The following is a 24,174-nucleotide window of genomic DNA, read 5'->3' on the forward strand; positions in this document are numbered from 1 at the left end:
TTGCAACTATACAGATCTTCTTTATGCACCAATAGCTTGTAACACTCCAAGGAGAAAGGAAAACTAGCAATCACATCATATGACCCCTTTTAACACTTGAAGAGGAAGAACTGCTGTCTAAAAAGTTTAGTCTTTTTGTTATACGAAAGTGCAACATCTAAACCTCTAAAGACCGCTGTTCTTTTTAATTTTGTTGAATATCCACAAGGTACAATTAATAAATCACATCAAGCATGCACTGTCAACCTCAGGTCATCATAAACTATTGCTGCCTGTTAACTGGGTTTATTGAAGTTTCACAGCGGAGTACAACACTGGCTTTCCAGCAGACTTCTTCCTTCATCTGAATGCCTGACACAGTAGATTCACTATATATACATGCTCAATTACCTTTCATAGAAAATAAAACCGTTGAGTCATCAGTAGGACTTGCAGCTTTCATTTTTCAGAAATTCTTCTAATGCCCCTTTAATATCTGCAGTCTGACAGATAATCTTTGTTTTTGCCATAATTCACAGTTGTTGGTCAGCAGTATGTTGGAGGGTTAATTCAATATATGCGTATTACCAGCATATTGGCTGTTAAGTAGTCCGTTAACCCCCCCAGAAAACTCTGCATTCCTGGAAGTTACACAAAGCCAACCCATCAAGTTAGAGTTTATCAGACTGCAAGAGTCTTTTTTGTGTGCAGTATGCATCAGATGGCCAGTAAATGGACTCCAAGTGTGATTGGAGGAATTGGATGGAAAATAAGTGGATATCACTGAAATAATAGGTTTTGATGAGACTATTTGAAGGAAAGATATCCTCACCGCCTACACAGGGCAGGGCTATGCCTTCTCATGGATGAATGGCCGAGAGTTTCACTCACGCCTGAGACTGTCACTTTGACAGAATGATTTAGTTACTTGCATTGTCTGTCCTGTCACTGCTTCACGTTTAAACACTGGAGACACAACGTGAAATCTCATCTCTGGCTTTGCATATGCTGGCCTGTTATTACTTTCTTCTCGTTCCAGAGGTGATGGACATGACATCTTTTATCTATCACTCTTGGGAGATGTACAAATACACTGCAGAAGTCAAGAGTGAGATCTGTGTGTTTTGGTGCATGTATTAACTTAAGATAAGAGCTTTGCAGACACTTAAGTCCTTGACCCTGCTCAACCTGTGCTAAACCTCACCTACGTATTCCATCACATCCACACACTGTTCCCTGCTGCTTTCTGCCTCTTTGATGCGACATACACACCTGCAGCTGTCTACAGTACTGAGCTTTTGCATAATTAATTTGTAAAGTGTGTAACTGTCCATAATTGCATAGGGAACAGCTGCTATATGAAATGTAAAATGAAAAGAGGATGGTGAGTTTCAGTGCTGTTTTTGGTAGGGGTGTAACAGTACACATTTCAGATTGTATGATGGTTTTGGGGTGAATGTTTCAGTGCAGTCTTGTGAATGCTCGGTATTTTACTATTAAGCACATTAGCACATATTACCACAATGCAAAATACACAAAACTGTAAAAAAAAATAATAATAAAAAAGAACTTTTAGAGAGAGAGAGAGAGAGAGAGAAAGAGAGTTAAAAATTCAAATTCAAATTTAGGTTAAAATTCAAATTTAAAAGGGCTTTATTGGCACAAATCTATGGAGCCCCACACATGACATGCAATAAAAAATAAATAGTACACAATTTACTAATTTGTTCCCTCGATTTGCTAAATTGTTCCCTCGATATGCTAAATTGTGCACACAATTTACATATCCGTTCTCTCGATTTATAAATTGTGCTCACAATTTAGCAAATCGAGGAAACTAAATAGCATATAATGCTCACAATTTATAAATCGAGAGAACTAAATAGTTGCACACAATTTAGCCTTCTTTTTTTTTTTGCATGCCATGAGCGGGGTTCCGTACAAGTCACATTTGTAGGCTGGTTATTCACTCCTTCTGGACCTGAAACTTGAACTTGCAACCTTCTGTTTACAAGTCAGACTCTCTAACCATTAGGCCACAACTATAGATGAGTGTTTCTGCATTGTTTCAAATCAACATGCCACTACCAACCTACTCAAAATACATACAACTTTGCTTTGCCATTCATGTGTTTGGAACTTGATATTATGATAATTCCACTTAGAGGGAACATTATTTTAATATCATTGTTTGTCCTTGAATGTCACATTTTTAGAGACTGATACTCTACTTATTTGTCCTCCTTTCCCACAGGAGGCGCTGTCCATTTCCCTTGGAAGTCGCCAGAATGTCAGGAGAGCGCACGGTCTGAGAACAGGAGTCAGGTCTGCTCTCTTCTGTCACTCCAGTGCTGCTAAATCAGCCCAGGTGCGTCCTGCACACAATATGATTTATACACAGCCAGATTCACTCAGCAAATCTCTGCTTGAGAAGTGTCTAGAAGCCCTGTCCCAAATGCTGAACCAAAGCCCCCATAGTTCCTCTCAGACTCTACATTTGTGATGTAATATCACATACACTGTGAGGTAAATTTTCCTCCGAGATTGATGACATCTGTTACTTGCTCCAGCTGATTTACTTATTCCAGTCCAATAAGTAGCATTTAAAACCAAGGTTTTGTATTTTGTTGAAAAAGGTGTTTTTTTTTGTTTCAAATTGCTCTCTGTCCACACAAGCCTTTTTCAGAAGTTTCTCATCCACAACGAATTGTCAGAAAGAAGTGCAAAATTTGCCTTACTGTGCATGCATAAAATTTCATAAGAGCTTGCTGAGATGATGCAGACAGGACATACGAAAAAAAAAAAAGAAAAGAAAAAAAGAGAAGAGAAATGCTCGGAGTTAATAATTGTATTTTTTTTTTTTTAAGCAATTGCGAGGCACCCGGGCACATAAACGGCTTGTAAAACACTCATTGCTAATGGAAAACAATTAAAAAAGGAGCTTCTGACTGCAAAAAAACATGTTCTGTCTGATTGGGGCCTAACTATTAATTTTTGGTCTGATTATATATATAATCCATCAGTGCACGTTAGCTGAAAGAAAAACAATAGTCTTCAATCAAAATATAAACCGCAAAATGTACTTTTTTTTTTTTTTTTTCAAGCATATAGTCAACCTTTCAAAGTTATTCTCCATTTAAAAGCATGTGTAAATACTCAGGCGTTCAACACACAAGCACATTAAAACGTTTTACTGGACATCCTTGTTCAAGGTCTGTGCTATTCCTTTCCAAAAGTTATGAGTGATTTAAATAAAATAATAATAATCGAATCTCTAATCCCTTTACTCCAGCGGTTGTTAACGTGGGCGTCTTTTGTTGCGGTCTCCACTAGTTTGTTGTTGTTGTTGTTGTTGTTCTGTCTCCTCTATTAATTAAGTTTTATCACCTTGTGGACAAACTGATTAATGCAAAAGCTGCATATACTGTGAGCGAGCGTGTGAGTGAAGTGACATGTGGCCAAGTATGGTGACCATACTCGGAATATGTGCTCAGCATTTAACCCATCCAAGTGTGCGCACACACACACACACACACACACACACACACACCATGAACACACACCCGGAGCAGTGGGCAGCCATTTCACGTTCCTCAGTGTAAGATATCACCAGACTCGTCTTTTCACAATCCTGCCAATTCCCAATCAACTCCATTTTAACATTTGTAAAATTGGGTGCCCGTTCACATCTCATGTTGACTTGAGCTGTAATTTTCATTTTAAGATGATCCCTAATGAATTATGATTCAGGAGCATTTAATTTTGCCGTATGTAATTTAGTTCTTGAAAAGCAATCCCAGCATAATCAAACTGATGTCTCTTATTGTAACGTTTTTTTATCATGATAATTTCATCCTAGTTTCTACTCATTGTCTGGAGATCAATTCAGCTAAATCTGCCTGGAGAAACATTAGTATTGGCTTTTTCAGCAACACTAGTTTTGTTTGCAAAGCAGTGAGGCGTATGCATGATATTAAAACATCCCTGTAAGGTAAACTGTTCGCATATTTTAAATAGGGATGTGCATCTTCTTCCTGCCAGTGCCTATGACATGAAAAATGTATGATCGGATCATTTGTCGTGTGAGTGCTTGCTGGCCTTCTTGATGGTGCATTAGTATGATTCTGTGTGAGGGTGTATGGGTTTTTTTGATTACTGAGAAATTGGTATGACCTTTCGAGAAGTCCTGTTTTCAAAGTGTTGAGTGTGTAATGGAGGCGTTCTCTTTCCTACCCAAGGGATTTGATGAAGGAATAGATTATAGTGCATTATCAACCTTTAGGATAGTAGAGAGAGAGAGAACTCTCTTACCTTTCACCTTTTTCACACAGACTGTGTCCTTAGTGCTGCTGCATGTATGTTTTTATAAAAAGGAAAGATCATATATGTATGAACAAAATAGAAAAAATGGAATCATCTGTTGCTCATTGGGTATCGCTGTAGCTTCTGTTGTTTTAAGACAAAAACTGAATGACAAAGAGACCCTCTATAGCGGATCACGTCTGGACACAATGTAAGCGATTGAGATTTTATTTTAGTGATTGAGGTTTGATTAGATGGTAAAAGAGATGTAACGTTAAGCTATAACGTGATTGGTTATTATTAAGTTGCCTACTTTAGTAGAAAGGTTCAAACCAATCGCATGGTTTCAGATTAAACAATGGTGTGAGATTGGGGCAGGAATCCACACTCTTAAAAGTATTGATTTTAACAAAGGGGGAGTTTGTAGAAATGTGATAGAGGGACCATTCTGGGTCCACCTTTCTCTTAAAATAACTTATTTTTTTGTTTTCTTAGTTTAAGGAATAGGTTAGTGATCTGAAGAATATCTTTTTCTATTATATTCAACCTTTCATATAAGAAAAGGATACATGGATTTTAAAGGCTCTTTATTTCTAATAGTGTAATGGCACAATAGCAGATTGAGGAAACCTTTTTGACAACAGTCATTATTTTTGCGTATTGTTTTGCTCAGAAATTGCACACTGCACTCAACTAGCATTAACTTGCTCCATATGTTTTTCTTTAAACTGTTGGTCTGACAATAGTCAACCGTAAAGAATAAACTACCAGTCTAAGTACTTCCACAGAAGCGCTTTAGTGCCCCTTGCTCCAACACTGAGTATGCGACAATTTTGCTCTCGGATGTTTTAGGACAGCGATGCGTGAAATAGAGTTTGCATGTCTAGAGGGTCTGCATTTATACTTTAGTAGATGATAGACTCGGGGGACAGCTGTCGTAGATTTAAGTGCCCGCTCTGTAATATCATGCTAAAAAACTTTAATGAGCTTGTACAAATGTATAAACTTGGTTGTTCCACAGCGTATTTGCCTATTAAGCGATATTAAAAGATTAGGCAATATTTTGACAAACCTCAGCTACACTGTGTAACCTAATTAATAAATCTCTTCAAGGCGGCATGTCTCTCTCAATCTCTCTCTCTCTCTCTCTCTCTCTGCATTGCTGTATTGAGGGTCAGGCGTTGCATCGATTGCTCTGAACTGCAGCTCTCTTCCTGTGCTGACAGGGAGAGAGAGCTGTGCTCAGCATTATTATCATATAGACACACACACACACACATGCATGCACACAGAGATCGGGAATTATCCCTAACAAACAGCATGTCACTTTGAGAGAGATGGCGGATTGGTTAAACGACAGCAGGAAAGATGGAGCAATAACTGGTGGGCTACGTTAGGAGGCCAACCTTCATGGCACTGATCATTCTGAGCCTTAGCAACTGTTTCTGTCTGCCGTTTTCTTGCTCTTACTTTTATCTAATGAGTATTAATGAAAGCTCTGTGCGTTTGTATTGTTTTAACCAAAGTTACAGAAATTATGCACAAAAATGATTGGTTAAAAACCACCTAATTTGGGTACTTGTGCCAACCCAGTAATGGGTCAAAAAGGGCCAAACCTAGCAGGTAGCCTATGGGTGAAATGTTTGAACATGGTATGCATGTTCATTTATAAAATGAACCCAAAATGGTTTGCAAATTAAAATAACTAACACATGCAGAACAACAACAGTGTAAAAAAACAAAAAACAAAAACCGTTTGCTGCAGTTGCGTGGCAACTGTTCACTGTATTTCAGCATTTTATACACGTTTCAGAGTTCATATAGTGATCTAGAAATTGTAAGTATTGGGCCTTCATTTTATATCATAACTTTCTTTTGTTTTACATTTTCAAAGCATTTTCTTTGTGTTTGTGTGATTTAGTACACAACTTTTTTAGACACTGGTATATGGAATCTAGCGTACTAATATCTAATATAATACATGTTTAACATAATTTACACTTTTGACCTATTTATGTAATCACAATAATTATTAACAAAATAAATGGTTATTATTATAATTATTATTAATAATATTACCATAGTAATAATTTATTGTTGTAGTAATTATTCTTTTTTTTTTTTGCGAAAAGGCAGAAATAAAGCAATAATTAAAAGCTGATTCTTCAGAATGGCTATTTGACACCAAAACAGAAGATAATCTGTTGAAATAATTCCAGTCAAAAAATAAATAAATAAATAAGTCCTTCCTAAGAGTTTTTTAAATCTAGACAACAAGTTTAGCTCCATTTGGACTTTTGATTGAACTGCTGTCCATTAATTTCGCTCTGATTCAAGGCATTCACACGTTCCAGCTGCTTTTTGCACTTTTGTGTCTTGGGGAGCAATAGTCTCTGCCTCAGACTGATGCATATGGCACACAAAATTGGAAATGCCTCAGGAAGTCGTCATCTGATTGTTTGAATTATACAGGATTTCTGGGAGATGTATGCTGCATTCTTTAGCATTGGGAAACAATGATGGCGTGACGCCAAACCCCCTCACGAACGAAGAAGCCGCCATGTTTATGACTGTGAAAATTAGCATATATCTGGATCAACTAAACGATGGATTTTCAAAAGTATGTCGAATATGTGAAGTTTGTAGCATAGGCTCCTTAAAATACATTCAAGAGTTTTACACACCGGTCCGTTATTGTGGGGACATTTCCACGCCTATAAACATTATATGGCACATGGTTTACCTGTCTGTCATTTGGCCTCTTGGATGGGCCTTTGCATTCAAAGTGGCTAGGGTTCCCAGACCTTCTGCTGTCACTCTGAAAGTCTGGCCATGAGAGACTAGGGGAGCAATATCAGAAATATGCAGCCACACACACATGGAGCTAAGAGAGGCCACTGCTCTCTTTCAGTCCATTCTGCAATGTCCTGGTGGTCTTCCATCGCAGAAGCTTGTTTTCCACAATCGAATGTTATCATTCTTATTCATGCAGGCAGACACTCTGTCACTCTGCCTAGAGAATAACAATCTTTGCTCGGACTGAGTTCGGCTCACAGTCACTCTTCATGAGTGTATGCCATGAGTCCAGAGAGTCATCCTATCAAAAACATCTTTTAATAAAATCCTCAATGTGCCATCTCTTATAGACTCGCTCGCAGTGTCACGGAGTCGTTTGCTATCATCTATGTCCTCCAGATTCAGATGGTACTAATCTATAATCAGACCAATCCATATTTTACAAAGACATTTGTCTTGATTTTAACCCCAGACTCGTTCCAAACAACTTTCAGGATCAAATGATCTGATGTAATTTTGGTGTCCTTTAAGTCATCTAATCCTGTTCGGATCGGAATTGTGGTATATTGCTTTTTCACAATGCTTCTCATTTATTCTGACCTTCAGCAAACTGTGCTCCTTAGTTATGGATTCAGACCCTTAGCCAACTTTGTGGGTAAAATAACAATCTGAGTCGGTTGTTTAACATACTGTACACATCCCATTCTTTGTTTCTTATTTTATAACCCTGACCATTTAGAAAGATTTCTAAGACTTTCTAAGGCTAAAAAGGCAATCAGGTAAGAAATGGAAAAGAACTGAAATAAAAGTTTTGGTTGAAACTGAAAATTCTGCATTCACTGGGCTAAATTTCATAATGCTAATTTTAAATGAGATTTTCTATGAATTAATAATTCCATATATTTTACTATTTTTATTTTTATTTTAATATATATTCTTTCATTTTCTGTAACCTTATGATAAAATAAACTCTTCGTGTTATGTCAGCTGTCACTTTCTATGGAGCGTTTCTATTGGCGTTCTATGGAGCCCAGAAGTTAAACCTTCTGCACTTTAGGGTGAACTTCCATTTTAGAAACACTGATATGGTGGAAGAGACTTTTTTTTTACCCTCTCAGCACTACCAACTAACCTCTCTTGTCTTTCTGCTTTCTGTAGAACTGAGAAAATCAAGTTACTACAGCAGAGCGAAATGAGAACGCAGACAATCCAATTCCTTGTGGTATTTTCTGCATCTGCTTCAATTAGATTAGTCTGAGACATGTCACATGGAGAGCGGGTTGTTAAAGGTGCCCTGGATTCCTCTGAGACAGTTTTGCTTAAATAACGTGTGATACGCTAGAGGAGGAGGTTTGGAGTGTGGGAGTGTGTGAAGAGAAACATCACATCGTCTGTCGCTGTATTATTCTGTACAGTAGGATCGGGCATCAAGAGCTTGTTCCAAGTGATTTTATGGCATTTCAGTTCTGTCAGTGTTTTCTTGAACATATGTGTTATTGGTTTTGCATGCTGGAACACTGCTAGCAGTCTTAAAGTCAGGGGATTTAGATTATTATTATTTTTTATTTATTTATTTTGGTGAATGATGCACAACCAGTGTAGTACAATTCCAGAGCAAAGGACACTCATGAATCTGTTCTTTTTAATAAATTGGTCAATGCCTCAAGGAAATCAATCTCCTACTCCTGGTCCACAGCTCACTCACTGACTGGATTAGTTGGTGCAATTACTAATTGTTACATCTGACTCCCTGAATTACAGCTTATTGCTTTTGGCCATATCCATATAACTTGATAGGAATCAAAAACTGCTAGCCTGTTAAAGAACAAAAAAATAACTTTATAATAAAAAAATAAAGGTTCTTTATCGTCATTTATGGTTCTGTGAAGAACCTTTAGCATTATTTCCAATGCACAAAAGGTTATTTATAGTGGAACAAAGTTCTTTAGATTGTTAACTTCAAACTAAGAAAAAGCTTCACTGAAAGGTTTGTTGGCAAAACCAAAATGATTCTTCTATGGCATCACTGCAGAAACGCACTTTGGGAAACTTAATTTTTAAAGAGTGTTTCTTAATGCATTTTATTGATTGTATTGTGAACGATTCATCCATGCATGTTTTTTTTCTTCTGTTTTGATGGTCCATTTTCCTTAAATATGCATCACAATGCAGGAGAAATATCTGTTGCTGCGTTTCATCATGTCTTTATATCAGTAGAATTACAGTCTATTTTGTGGAAATAAAATAACATTTCAACATTTTTTACACATTATTATTGTAATATATTTATAAATGGCTAGAGTTGTAAATTGAACTTGGATCAAATAAATAGTTACGATTTCCTTATTGTATATCCAAATAATGGAAAAATTCAGCATAGCAATTTTTTTTAGTGTGTTCTCAATAGACATTACAAATTACAAACCTTCATTGCACACTGTTGCCAAGAAGAACACCTGATTATTGACTTATTTTTTAATGCAGATTGCCTCTTTGTTGTGTATAATGTACTATAATAAGATATTGTCTCAGTACAGTTGCTGAAATCAGAATATGATTATAGTGCCGTTCCTCAGGGATCAGCCCATGATGCAACGTAACGGCAACAACGTAAGCTGAAGTGTCAATCCCAGACAGTGTGTGGTTGTGCGTGTAGGGTTTTATTACGTTTTGTGTGTTGAGCGTGTATCCCAGCTGCCAGACCTCCCTGAGCCTAGAGCCAGGATCCCCTTTAACAAGTCTGGCGCTCGTTTCTGATTGCCTGCAGTCTTTCTTTGCTTGGGCTAATGGGGTACAATTCACAAACCAATCATTCTGTGATTGGTGTTTGTTTAATGATTTGGTACAGACTCGTATATTATTCCATTGTAACACAATGTTCTAACCTGGAGTGATGTTAGAAAACTTCAGATGCCTTTTAGACTTTTATTTGAAGATGTACATGTGACAGTTTCATGTACAGTACTGTACAAAAGTCTTAGGCCACTACTATTTTCACCAACAAAAAATGGTTTTAAGTCAGTTATTTCTAACTTTTACTGTAGAGTGTTGGTAGTAAATATCAGTTTAGATTTTTGAACATTATTTTTGCCATTAATTGTAATAATCTAGTGAGATTTTTGTTTGCACGAGGAGTCTGACAACAGCTGGTGCTCCACACAGAGATTTGATCTGATCATCAGCCAGTCTGTCTGGAATAACGTGAAGAAACAGAACAAACTGAGAAAAACTAAATCCAGAAGAAATGTGGCAATGTCTCCAAGACACTTCAAGAAACCTGCAAAGCTGCAGTACTGTGCAAGGTTTTAGGCACTTGTGTAAAAATGCTGTAAAGTGAGAATGCTGTCAAAAATAATGTCATTAATAGATTTTATTAATTAACTTCTATTAACTTAATTAAAAAAGGTGCACTTGTGCATTGTTTTTAAGGTAGCTTTGCAGGTAGGTTTCTTGAAGTATTTAGGAGACATTGCCACATTTCTTCTGGATTTAGTTTGTCTCAGTTTGTTCTGTTTCTTGTAACTTTGCAGATCTTTTCTTATGCTCAAACAGCAACATTACAGATTAACTAAAGTTGGAAAAGTGAAAGCATAGTAGGACCCCTTTAATGTCCGAATTGAGCCTTTCTCTTCCAAATCTTTATCTGATCTACTGGGAAGTGTGTGTGCTGGAGAGGATTGGCATCATTAATAGATCTTGGCTGCAACTGTGAATTGAAGAGATCAGATTTGATTTTAATGTCACCACATTTTAGCAATGTTACATTTTTTAGTAATTTTTCTTTTAGATAGATAACTATGAATCCTGTCAATGCAGAGTAAATCCATTTGCACCCATTCAGCCGTACACAATCTCTGCAGTGAAGCTGAAGGGCTGGACTGATATTGATACAGTCTCTTGTCTCTTAGGAAAATGAATGGGTCATGACTTTCTAATCTTTAATCCTAGTTTCATTGAGCTTGCAAAAAACAATATTTGTCATAAATACCTATCACTGATTGCTCTTAGACAATTGTTTCTGTAAGCCCATTTGACCGTGTATGTTCGCTGATTCGCTTCGGTGAATCATTTGTTTTTAATTGTTTCCATCTCTCCAAGGAGTTTGTTTAGTTTCTATGTGAATGTTAATTGGAAAACTCTAAAGATATCTATAAGTACTGTATTTGCAATTGTTGTGACAAGGGTGAATAATTGCCCTTAAGGCTTTTAGGATTCAATATTCAAAAAATAAATTACCAGCTTTCACAAACACAATGTCTTCTATGGTTTAAGTGATGCAGCAGCAACTTGTGAAATCTAATTTGTTTTTAATTAAAGAGATGGTTCACCCAAAAATCATTTTCTAACCCTCGTGTGGTTCCACATCTGTACAGCTCTGCAGAGGACAAAAGAAGCTAGTTTAGGTAATTTACCAGGTGTCCATTGTAGTGAACATCAGCAAGATCACAGTCACTGATCACAGTCCTTCATTCTATAGATCTAAGAGTGAATGACCACTGACTACCTCAGACTGACCCAACTAGCTAAAGCCACAAGGGAAGCTCACATCTTCACATGCATTCACACAAAATGGACACAATACGGATTAAACCTTCTTCATATCCATTTACAGAGTTTTATATACTTATTGATTGCTGCTTATGACAAAACAATAGCTGTATTTCCATCCAAAGCTGCAAATTGAACTTTTGCACAAACTTTGAGTATCGCACAAAACATTTGCGAACAAGAACCATTTTAATCCAACGAGTCAAAGAGAGCTAAATGCTTTTGGAGATGGATGCTGCTGTTTGAGAACGCAATCGTTTAACAGATCTGGGAGGCAATTATACAGAAATACTTTGACAGACTTTGCTCGGACATATCTGAATGACCATATAACAACATTTCAGATGTTGTGGAACAAGGTCAGTCCGCTGATTAGTCAGGATTTACCGTCCCATAGCGCAATCACATGTTTTTTTGATGCGCTTGGAGGAATTTTTTTGCAAAATGCATTTCCATCTCCCATTATTCGAATGAACCCTTCTTCGCATAAGTCAAAAACCACCTCAAGCGAGCTTAAAAACTTTTTTTGTGAATTAAGGCATTTTTATTTGAAATTCAGCATTTCCATCACCTGATTCTGATGCAATACTTCAAAATGTGCATTAAAACGGTGATGGAAACCCAGCTAATGTATGCAACCTTACCTATTAAAGTATGTACTGTAGGCCTATATATGAATGCATGGGTCAATGTTCATCATCACCCATTGATGTGCGGATTTCATTTTTTCTGCACAATTTGTAGGCTAATCTGGAATTGGTTTGGAAAGTTAATTTTGCATTGGAAAATCCTTAAAGACATTGTTCTAAACGTGAACTGCTATGCAAATAGACCTCGTAATCAGATCCTCTGGGTGAAATTCCTGGCTGGTGCCCCATAAAATAGTGTGACCAAAACTAAATATTAATATTTAATCCCAAAACCTTTAAACTTGTGTTGCTACTTAAATCTAAAAGCACTACATTCAGTGGTGCCCTGTGTGAGGCTATCTTACATTTAAGATCACTGCAATATACAGTGCAAGTCAAAAAGTCACCAAAATGGTTTGTTTACCAACATTTGTGTGTTCTTGAATGTTACATTTTTGTCAGCATTTTCCAAGACACTTGTTGGAAATGCAATTGGCAATGATGGCAGACAAGGTGAGAGCTACTCAGTTTCTGATTCTAGCCACTGAGGTATTTTGCATCAGCGTTAATGTGGCATTTAAGTCTCTTCTGCCTTTGATTATGTGTGTAAAGTGAAGTGCATGTGTGCTTTTATTTAGTCTAAGCCATCCTCAGACACCATTACCCCAGTGACATGAACTTTAAATGACTGCAGACTCTTGCCGTCAGTGCAGCTGCAGGAATGAAGTATGAGACAGCTGGAAAACCCTTTACTGCTCATTATAAGTCATGTCCAAATCTTTGTTTCATTTTTATTAATGACGGCTTGATAAGTCTAATGGCTGGGTGATATATTGTATTTTCATGATATATTCACCCTGATTTTGCTCTTGATATAAAATAAAGAAACATTATGAACAGTGTTGGGGGTAACGCTTTACAAGTAATGCGAGTTACGTAATCAGTTTACTTATTTCAAGTAACTAGTAAAGTAACGCATTACTATTTAATTAACAAGAAAATATATTTCTCTTTGAAAAACGTAACACTAGTTACTTTGTTTTCCCATTTATAGACCAGTTCATATAGATCCAGTTCAACCATACTAATAAGCAAAAATGTCACAAAAGGAACTAACAAAATACTTTCCATAAAAAAGTAACTTAGTAATGTAATTAGTTACTTTTTAGGGAGTAACGCAATATTGTAATTAGGGATGCATCGATTCGATACTCAGGGTCAATTAAAAAAAAAAAAAAGAAAAGGCTAATTAAACTAACGCACAGATTTAATACACTACATATCAATATCTCTCCCCTTTGTACTAGTGATGTGTGGTTTGTGAATGAATAGTTGGATTTAACCGGTTCTTCTTAGTGAACCGCTTGAACCCAGTTCACCAAATCGGACTGAATCATTTGAAACTGTTGCGTCTCCAGTAAGCATTAATCCACAAATTACTTTTAACATGGCTGACACTATTTCTGAGTCGATATTAACCAATATCCAGAGTAATTCATTTACTCAAACAAACTGAACTGTTGACTGAACTGCTGTTAAGAGAGAACTGAAGATGAACACGAGCCGAGCAGCTTGTGTGTTGTACTAACTTCTCTATGTGGACTCGGAGGGCTGCGCAGCCTGTACACTGTGACTCTGTGTCTCAAGCTCATCATTCTGAGCACTGGATGTGCACAAGCACTCTGTGCTGCTCTGTATGGGCGCCTTTAGTATTATAATTAATATAATTTAGTATTATAATACTTTTCTTTGATTGCATAGAATAGTCTTTCTTATTCCATCCTATCTATGATATGTTGCTGCCTTTATTATTGTGATATACATTTAAAAGAAACGTCTTTTATATTCCTATATAAATGTATGTACTTGTTTTTACATTAATGTATTTTACAAGAATACAAAGAACGTACATTTGACCAGATTTTATACTTATTCAATAAAATATTTTACTTTATATATAAAATATTTCACCAGATTTTCTACAATTATTTTGCACCCATGATTTTTCTACAATCTACAGTATCTTTTGCTGCTGAATTATCAAGTCAAGTCAAGTCACCTTTATTTATATAGCACTTTAAACAAAATAAATTGCGTCAAAGCAACTGAACAACATTTATTAGCAAAACAGTGTCAATAATGCAAAATGACAGTTAAAGAAAAATAATTATCCACTAACCTAGTTTATAATGGTATTTTTGTCATGGGTTATGATTTATGTATTTTTTCATTTGTTATTTTTCATTAAATTGAAGTTGTTTATATCTCATGATCGGATCGGTTCTGAATTTTTTATTTTATTATTTTGATGGCACTGAGAAAGGCCGCACCTGAGTGCACACAGTGCTCACACTCTCTCTCTTGTTTACTGTCGTTGTTATCAGTTCTTTCTAACATGGATAGAAGTCTGTCTAATAATCAGATATAACGGTTAAACACAGGAATTCATGTATACAAATGTATTATAACGATTGCTTTTATATTATTAGTGATAAAAAGGCAAACAGTATAATACTTTCTCGTTTGCCATCAGCATTAAGCAAATACCCATTTATTTAAATAAATCTTTGAATGACTAATGAATATTTAATTTTACAAACCTTGCAAACTTAGTCGAATCTAGCTGTGAGATCTTATGAAGTGTGCATTTTTATCCAAAATGATTGCGTGTTCTCTGTTTGATGGTCGGCCCATGTTAATTGAATGCTTTAAACTTTAAATCTGATTTCAAATTATGCTGCGCTTTATGTGTTCGCCCACTGTCATATTTGTGACATTTTCACTGTGTGCTGTATGTAAAATGAGTGTTACTAATTATATTTTTATTAAATATTTATTTGTGAAAATAAGTGTTTATTTACACATTTATTTTTTTAATCCATTGTCAAATAATTTAAATTTCTTAAATATGTATAAAATAATAATAATAAAAAAATTATATATATGTATGTGTATATATACACATGCATACACACACACACACACACACACACATTTCGGTTTTATATCGGCTATCACCCCCCCCTGCTGTCCAAGATATCGGCATCAGCTGTCAAAAAAACTATATCAGTTGACCACTACCAATGAATAATCTTTATACATTTTATATTTACTTCTTTACGGAAACCATTACTTGCTTATAGTGGTGGTTTGGTCTAAATTATTTTTCTCATATTAGAGCGAATAAAAAAACAGATACAGTAATACCAAAGTACTTATCTAATGTCAAGATATTTTCTATAGATATTTTTGTTGTATGATTCAGTAATACTTTATTCACCCTGAGGACATGAGGCAAAGAGAGAGGACAGGCAGACAGTGGAAACTTTGACACAAGCAAAGCAAGAAAGGGCCAATTCCCTCCCTCCCAGCCCAGCTGTGCCCCCCAGCTCGGCAGACTGTACCATGGCCCTGGAGACTCCAGGATTCAGAAACATAAGCCATCAGTGTTTCCACCGGCAAATTTCATTCCTGCAGAGGAACAGTCAGCCGCAGCTCTGCAGCGAGGGACGACTAGGAGCCCAGGATTTTCCAGTGAGTCAGTGACTGTGGTTTGTGTGCTCATATGTGCAATACTGTCACTGAAGTTTCTCCAGTGAGGCATGTGTGAGGCTTGTGTGATGGCGTGTTGTGTTGGGGTTACCAATTCATAAAGTAATGAACTATAATGTGTAGTATATTATATTTAGTATATTTGGCACTTAATTTGAGGATGTTTTCATTCACTTAGAGCAGTGTTACTGCATGAAAGGTTATTTTTTTTAAATCCATAATAGGGCCTCTTTAACACCAAAAACCTGCTTTGAAACAATCTGTATTGTATGAAGCACTATATAAATAAAGATGACTTGACTTGTCTTCAAGATTTTTATTCGTCACATACAAAATTATATATAGCATATATAACCAGCAGTGAAATGTGAGTAGGAAAATGGCGGCATGGTCCGATTTGCCGAAAGCCGGTAGTGAGTGTGCTTTGTAGGCATTCTTAAACTGAGTGTAGCAATGATCCAGTGTATTCGGTCCTCTGGTTGGACAGGATACATGTTGATAAAAATTAGGCATGACTTGCCTGAGTTTGGCTTTGTTAAAGTCCCCAGCAATGATAATAGCAGCGTCAGGATGTTTGTTGATGTTGCCGCTGAGCGCATCGTGAAGCTCAGACAAAGCCAAGCCAGTGTCTGCTTGTGGAGGGATGTAAACAGCAGTTATGATGATCGATGAAAACTCCCGAGGCAGACAGAATGGGCGGCAAATAATGGATAAATGTTCCAGATGAGGCGAGCAGGAGCGCGACAGAGTGGAGATATTCCTGGGGTCACACCATTTCTTGTTAATCATGAAACAAACTCCTCCGCCTTTGGATTTGCCGGCCTGGGCTGTCCTGTCCACCCGTAAAACAGAGAAGTTTTCAGACGACGTTACAGCAGCGTCCGGGACCAAGGGCGTGAGCCAGGTTTCAGACAAACAAAGGATGTTACAGTCCCTAATGTCCCGTTGGAAACTTATCCTGGCTCTAAGATCGTCCATCTTATTCTCCAGAGACTGGACATTGGCGAGCAAAATGCTCGGTAAAGGAGGGCTGTGTGCTCTTTTCCTCAGTCTGTTGCGAATCCCAGCACGTTTCCCGCGGTGTTTCTTGTTCCGTCGCCTCGGGTGGTTATTCAAGTGGCCATTGTTGATCTCGGCGTTCCGGAGAATCTCAGATGGCCACGATGGGTTGGAGGATAAAGTGTCCTGAAACAGGTCAGTGAAGCGGTGTCCAATGTCCAAAAGTGTTTCCTTTTCGTATATGATCAGTGCAGAGGTAATGTGTGTAAAAAGAGAAAGCAAAAGTAGGTAAAAAAGTAAATAAAAACATAATCTAAGCGGAGCGACCTGGACGGTGACCGGACTCGGCGGCGCCATCTTGATCAGGATGATCATATTAGCCAATATTGATGATTTAAAAATACATATATATTAGGGGTGTAACGGTTCACAAAATTCACGGTTCGGTTCGATACGATACACTGATGTCACGGTTCGGTTCGGTTCGGTTCGGTTCGATACGTTTTAGATACAGCAAAATGTAAAAACATCTCAACTTTTCAGAATGCCGCAAGCGCACCGCGGGTCATGTGACAAGAACCAACCAATCAGCTTCATCCTTTCCCGTAACAACGTTGAGAGCTCAGCCAAGATGAAGGATCAGCTGATCATAGTTGTATATGGATTGCAATTTTGAAATAAATTTAGTAGCAGAGCTACTGCAAGCGATTTTTAGAGCTGCAAATCCATTTATCCTTCGCTGAAATTTCCGCGTCTCATGGAGAGAGCACGTCATTGTTGCTTAGCAAAGACAGACGCCTCATGAGCGCTTCTGCCCGAGCGCTTTGGAAAGGAGGAGAAAGACGCGCTTAGCGTTTTCCATGCGTTTTTAGGCGCGATATGTGAACGGCCCCTAAGGCGCTCGCTCACTCAGCACGCGCTGAAGGCTCGTTGCAAAATGTCGAATGCATTTAACAGACCAGAAATATAAGATCCTAAAATAACCAACAGGTCTGGTGTTTGGGTTGGATTCCCTGTAAGCTATAGTGTCTAAATGCTGCAGGGATAGTTTGCTGCGTGCATGTTTCTCCTTTTTTTTCGTCTTTTCCCAGATTTTTTTTTTTTTTGTATTCCCGCTGGTGTACCCTGTCATGTTGCAGATGCGACATACCGTTGTTTTTTTATCCACCACTCTCTTGCCATCACCATTATAGCTTAAAGGGAATCCAAAGTGCACCCAAACACCAGACCTGTTGGTTATTGGAGGATCTTCTCATTTCTAGTCTGTTAAACGCATTGGCTATTTTGCAACGAGCCTTCAGCGCGTACTGAGTGAGCGAGCGCCTGCTGAGTAGCCTAACATAAACATATAAGATGGTGTTTTTTTCTTCTTCGGGAGTGTCAGGGGCGTTGCCTGTTACGTTGTTTGGGTTATTGGGCTACCTTGTTGAACGCATATCATTATATTTCTCTCTCTCTTTTTTTTTTTTTTTTTCAAATATAATTAAATACTCCAACGAACCGTTCGGTATACATAATGCGTACCGCGTACCGAACCGAAAGCGTCGTACCGAACGGTTCAATACGAATACGCGTATCGTTACACCCCTAATATATATTGATATAATGTGATATTGGCTAAGTAATTGTGCACATATCCCCTATTTTTATATTTAGATGATCTTTATCAAAATCTAAAGTTACTCTAATCTTTAAAAACACTTATAATTCGTTATACTCTTTGTACAAGATATCCTGGCTGGTGTTTGAGTCACATACACATTTTAGAAGTGACAGCTGCGTTTAAATCGGTTACATTCTGGTCTGTGTGTGAATGAAATAACGGAGTCACTCCAGAAATTGTGATTTTCATTTTAAAATGGATAACTTTTGATATGGTTACACTTGTCGTTTACACTACCCCAGCGTCATCGACCCTCGAAAATGAAGACTTTCGTAAAAGATGCAGACCCCATTTTAGTTTGAATACTACGTGGTTGCTTTTCAGTGTAAACGGACCAAAACGGAGATTTTGAAAATGATGGCATGGCTGCCCACATTTGCTCTGCATATCCTTGACGACCGTGTAAACCATGACATCATGCGCATAGTTGTATCTGCATGAATGGTCATGTGACCTGCGGTTTTGGTTGTGTAGTGTGGATGGAGATCGTTTCTGAAATGCAGTACAGTGTAGACGAGGATCTAGTGATTCTACACTAATGTAAACATGGCTAATAGTGATAACCATAGGTTATCTTTATGCAAATAGAAAACTTGTATTAACAACTAGTTTTTTAGGTTATGTACATTCTTCTGGGATTTAATGTGAATTTGCTTGTCACTGCCTGAAATGCTCAATTGAAAGTACAGATTTTGTAGTCATAAATAGTAAAATGTTGTTGTCAGTCCTGTTAATGACCATTGACCAAACCCTGAGTACTTATTTAAGGTTGTTTTGTTCTGGACACACAGTGGAGAGACAGCATGTTTGGTTGTGTGTGCCAGTGTTGGGAAGTAGAAATACTACAACTTGGCATCTTTCAGTAGTGTGACAGCTGTTTTGACATGTGCAGCTTTTTCCAAGCTGTTTATTTCCTGTAAGTAGCAGTCTAGCGTAACAAGATGCTACACTTCTGTCTTTATTTGACCTTGTTTTGAACACAGCTCGGTGTTGATGTTTCAACTTAAATTAAACCATTACATTTAAAGGAGCTGAAATAAAATATACATATTTAATTGGAACATTATCAGCCTAAAGTTATTTCGGTTTATTGCCAAAGCAACGTTTCTTTTTAAGTGATACATTTTAAGTCAACAATACATCTGATTCATATAGTATGTGAAATGATCCTTCAAAACACTCCAGGTGAAGAGCTGTGGTGGCATCAGATGTGTTATACGCAAAACCATTTTACAAGTGCCCTGACAGTGATCTCGATGCAGCAGTAATAAGCACAGTCATCACAGGCTCACATGATAAAACTGAAGAAGTGGGTATCTCTGCTATGTTCAATGTGAATTCTATTCAGCTCAGTAAGTGCAGTTCGGGTAAGTGGATGCCATTTGTGAAACTGTAGTACTGATGATTTGTGAATCACGTAGAGCTCTTCAGAAACATGATTCTGGCTAATGGTGACCAGACCGGTCTCACATTTCCCTAAACCTCACTGCAAGTGAATATGCAAACATCAATGATGTGCACAGATTACAGAAATAACTATGATTAGCCGCATCTCACTGAACACTGTCCCAAATGAATCCAAGCAGGATGATTCAGCTGCACTGACTTCACACTTTCAGATGCAGAAAGCTTGATTTGGCTGAGAGATGTATTATAGTGCTAATATGGGAATCTGGCTGTAATGCTTTGTCTAATTTTTAAAGGTCAGACAACAGCAGAACACATTAGGGAAAGATTTATATGACAACTTGTGTTACACTATAAGCAACTATACACTGTGTGCTAATGTGTGCTCAGCCATATAATATAACTGCTTCTTAAAGTGTGATAGGTTTTAATAAAGTAAAAATAAAAAACTCAATGTTTGACTGTAAGGGGTGCCACAGAGTGATGTAAAATCATTAGCTTAGTTTAAGAACAGCAGAATCAATGGGATCTGTGGGTATGCATGTAATGCTTGCATGCATGCATACCCTGCTGAACGAATGCTCTTAATGGACATGTTCATAAAGATACCCCGTCAGTGAAATGTGTGGCTGTTGTTGTGTGTGAAACACCCAGATGGTCCTGTATCTGCAGTAATACTACAAAGTGCTGCAGCACGCACTGATTAATGTTACAGGCAGGGGAGTGTGTGTCTGTAGACGTGTTAAGGTTTTTATTAACACAGCTTGGTATGTACTAGCCACATCCTGTGTCGAAATCCTCACGTGCACACACATGCGCATGCGGTGTGAAATGTGTTCTGCTGAGCTGTCTCAGCGCAGTGCGGGGGTAGCGGGGGCGTTATAGCATATCAAACAGGGAAACACTAGGATTCAGAGTGAGGGAGGGGGATGCCGGCGAGAGGCGAGGTGAGGGGTAACCCTCCTTACAAGGCAAGGGATTCCACCACTGCAGTAATCAGCGTTTCCTGCAGTCTCTCTCTCTCTCTGTGCCGCAGCAGATTTCCCCCGTGCACACGCTCACAAACGTGTGTTCCCCCAGAAATCCTTTCATCGGACTCCAGTCATCAGTTAGCATGACACACTTGCTCACTCTCTTTCTCTCTCTCTCTCTCTCTCTCTCTCGTTCTGTCTTTACCGAACCGTTCAGACAAAAGAAACACAGTAGGATAGGAGAGAATGCAGGGGTCTTCAGACACGCTTTTCAAACTTGAACTGCTTTCACATTCAATGTGAAATAGTTTGTGTATGTGGACACTGGGACACCACACCCATACTGTATCTGCTTACTGAGCATTTAATTTCAAAACCGTTGCATTTTATAGGAAGTTAAACTTATAGTTTTAATTGTATTAGGATGCTTACTATTAAATGTTGAAATATGGCTATACTGACTTTTTGACACACAAGCATCCAAGTAGCGTATTAAAATTCTGAATATTGCAAAAAGAGTTTCCTTCTGATCCGTTAAAACATTTTTCCACGAAAATGTATAAAAATTAGAACTAGATAACTTGTAGTTGCTGTGACTCTTCATAATTTAAACCGTAGACTGTAAAATGCTGTGCTTAAAACCAGCTGTTAATTAAGAAGGTTCCCATACTGTAGCAGATCTAATGAGATATTTTATGTAATTTCACAGTAAAATAATGTTACGTTTACAGTTTTTGGAAATGTAAAAGTCATCTTCTAAATGACAGTAAAAACATTCCCAGTTCTTGATGTCTGGGCGAATGTTTAATCCCTGTAAAGAAGATGTGTTCACTTGTGTAAGCAAGTGTTTCAAAAAATCATTTTTCGGTGAACCGTCACTTTAATAGATTGTAGTTTAGAGTAAACTTTGTGTTTTGCAACATTTAAGCAGTACTTTCTTCATAATTCAGTAAATATATTTCCATTGTCCTTTATGTGCAGAGAGTGGATATGTTTTGGAAAGTTTCCATCCAGCATTTTTCATGCAATATGCCAAAATATACATAAAAATGACATGATGGAAAGTGAGGTCAGGGTTACTGAACAGGGTGTTTGTTTTACAGTATGTAAGTGTCCTTTACGTATTGCGTTCGAGAGAATAGAGAGGTTGTGGAGAGGACTGAAAAATCTGCCAAAAAGTAAAATCATTTTAGAGGTAGAGCAAGTTTTATTAAAAGAATGATAAATATGTCGGGGTACACTTGTCAGTCGTTCACATTAAGACCAATAACATTACAGGATGTAATTAAATTTTCTTTCGGTTTAAATGGAAAAATCAAGGTTTGATTTTTTTCTGTAGCATTTTTAGTCTTTTACCGTTAAATTCATGGTCATTTTTTGTTTATGGTGTATGTAATGCATCTTACTGCAGCTTCTGATCACGGCACTTATCTAATCGCTGTTTGAGCTTGCCTCACACTGACTAGCTATTACAAGTACATTATGAGAGTACACACACTGCTGAGTCTACTGTGAGTCACTGATACATGGGATGTTCTGCCGAAGTGTTTGGTCTCTTATTTTAGTAGTACTTTTATAGTTATAGTGTGGACAGGGCTGTAGTGTTATCTGCATGGTTCCCAGTCTCAGAGCCAGTACAGTGAGTCTGACTGACCGGTGTAGGCAGCAATGAAGTCAATGTTGTTGACAAACGACTGGCTCAGTCCTACTGATACAACGTGGGATGTTCTGCAGGGCTGAAGAATAAGGATGGCCTGAGGCCAGTGTCACAGAGTTTCAGGCCAGTTTATGTGTCAAAAGTCAAAAGAGAGTAAATCTTAATGTTGTGTTTTGTGCCTTGCTGCTGTCTTTACTCCATGGATTTGTGTAGATCGATCCATGGGTCTTTACACAAGGGCTGATGCTTCTGTGTCGGTACAAACTGTTTGTGAAATAGTCAGTCGATGATTGCTTCGAAGGCTGGCCTGCCTCCTGAATTAACAAACCAATGCCAAACTGTGTGAACTAAAACTCCAGCAGGATCTCCTGCAATATATATATATATATATATATATATATATATATATATATATATATATATATATATATATATATATATATATATATATATATATATATATATATATATATATATATATATATATATATATATATATATATATATACAGGTCCTTCTCAAAAAATTTGCATATTGTGATAAAAGTTCATTATTTTCCATAATGTAATGATAAAAATTTAACTTTCATATATTTTAGATTCATTGCACATCAACTGAAATATTTCAGGTCTTTTATTGTTTTAATACTGATGATTTTGGCATACAGCTCATGAAAACCCCAAATTCCTATTTCAAAAAATTAGCATATTTCATCCGACCAATAAAAGAAAAGTGCTTTTAATACAAAAAAAGTAAACCTTCAAATAATTATGTTCAGTAATGCACTCAATACTTGGTCGGGAATCCTTTTGCAGAAATGACTGCTTCAATGCGGCGTGGCATGGAGGCAATCAGCCTGTGGCACTGCTGAGGTGTTATGGAGGCCCAGGATGCTTCGATAGCAGCCATAAGCTCATCCAGAGTGTTGGGTCTTGTGTCTTTCAACTTTCTCTTCACAATATCCCACAGATCCTCTATGGGGTTCAGGTCAGGAGAGTTGGCAGGCCAATTGAGCACAGTAATACCATGGTCAGTAAACCATTTACCAGTGGTTTTGGCACTGTGAGCAGGTGCCAGGTCGTGCTGAAAAACGAAATCTTCATCTCCATAAAACTTTTCAGCAGATGGAAGCATGAAGTGCTCCAAAATCTCCTGATAGCTAGCTGCATTGACCCTGCCCTTGATAAAACACAGTGGACCAACACCAGCAGCTGACATGACACCCCAGACCATCACTGACTGTGGGTACTTGACACTGGACTTCAGTCATTTTGGCATTTCCTTCTCCCCAGTCTTCCTCCAGACTGTGGCACCTTGATTTCCGAATGGCATGCAAAATTTGCTTTCATCCAAAAAAAGTACTTTGGACCACTGAGCAAAAGTCCAGTGCTGCTTCTCTGTAGCCCATTTCCTGCACACGCCTGTGCACGGTGGCTCTGGATGTTTCTACTCCAGACTCAGTCCACTGCTTCCTCAGGTTCCCCAAGGTCTGGAATCGGTCCTTCTCCACAATCTTCCTCAGGGTCCGGTCACCTCTTCTCGTTGTGCAGCGTTTTTTGCCACTTTTTTTTCCCACATTTTTTTTTTCCCACAGACTTCCCACTGAGGTGCCTTGATACAGCACTCTGGGAACAGCCTATTCATTCAGAAATTTATTTCTGTGTCTTACCC

The 24,174-nt window shown here is 37.7% G+C and overlaps 1 protein-coding gene across 1 annotated transcript in view; it reads left to right on the forward strand.

The window, feature by feature from the left end:
* LOC128026674 (calcium uniporter protein, mitochondrial-like) overlaps positions 1-24,174 on the forward strand; it is a 63,374-nt gene that overhangs the window by 25,253 nt on the left and 13,947 nt on the right. The window contains exon 2 of the mRNA XM_052613928.1: positions 2,234-2,347. Coding sequence (XP_052469888.1) covers positions 2,234-2,347 — 114 coding nt within the window. The remainder of the gene's footprint in view (positions 1-2,233; positions 2,348-24,174) is intronic.

This window comes from Carassius gibelio, chromosome A13, assembly GCF_023724105.1.
Source record: "Carassius gibelio isolate Cgi1373 ecotype wild population from Czech Republic chromosome A13, carGib1.2-hapl.c, whole genome shotgun sequence".
NCBI lineage: Eukaryota > Metazoa > Chordata > Actinopteri > Cypriniformes > Cyprinidae > Carassius > Carassius gibelio.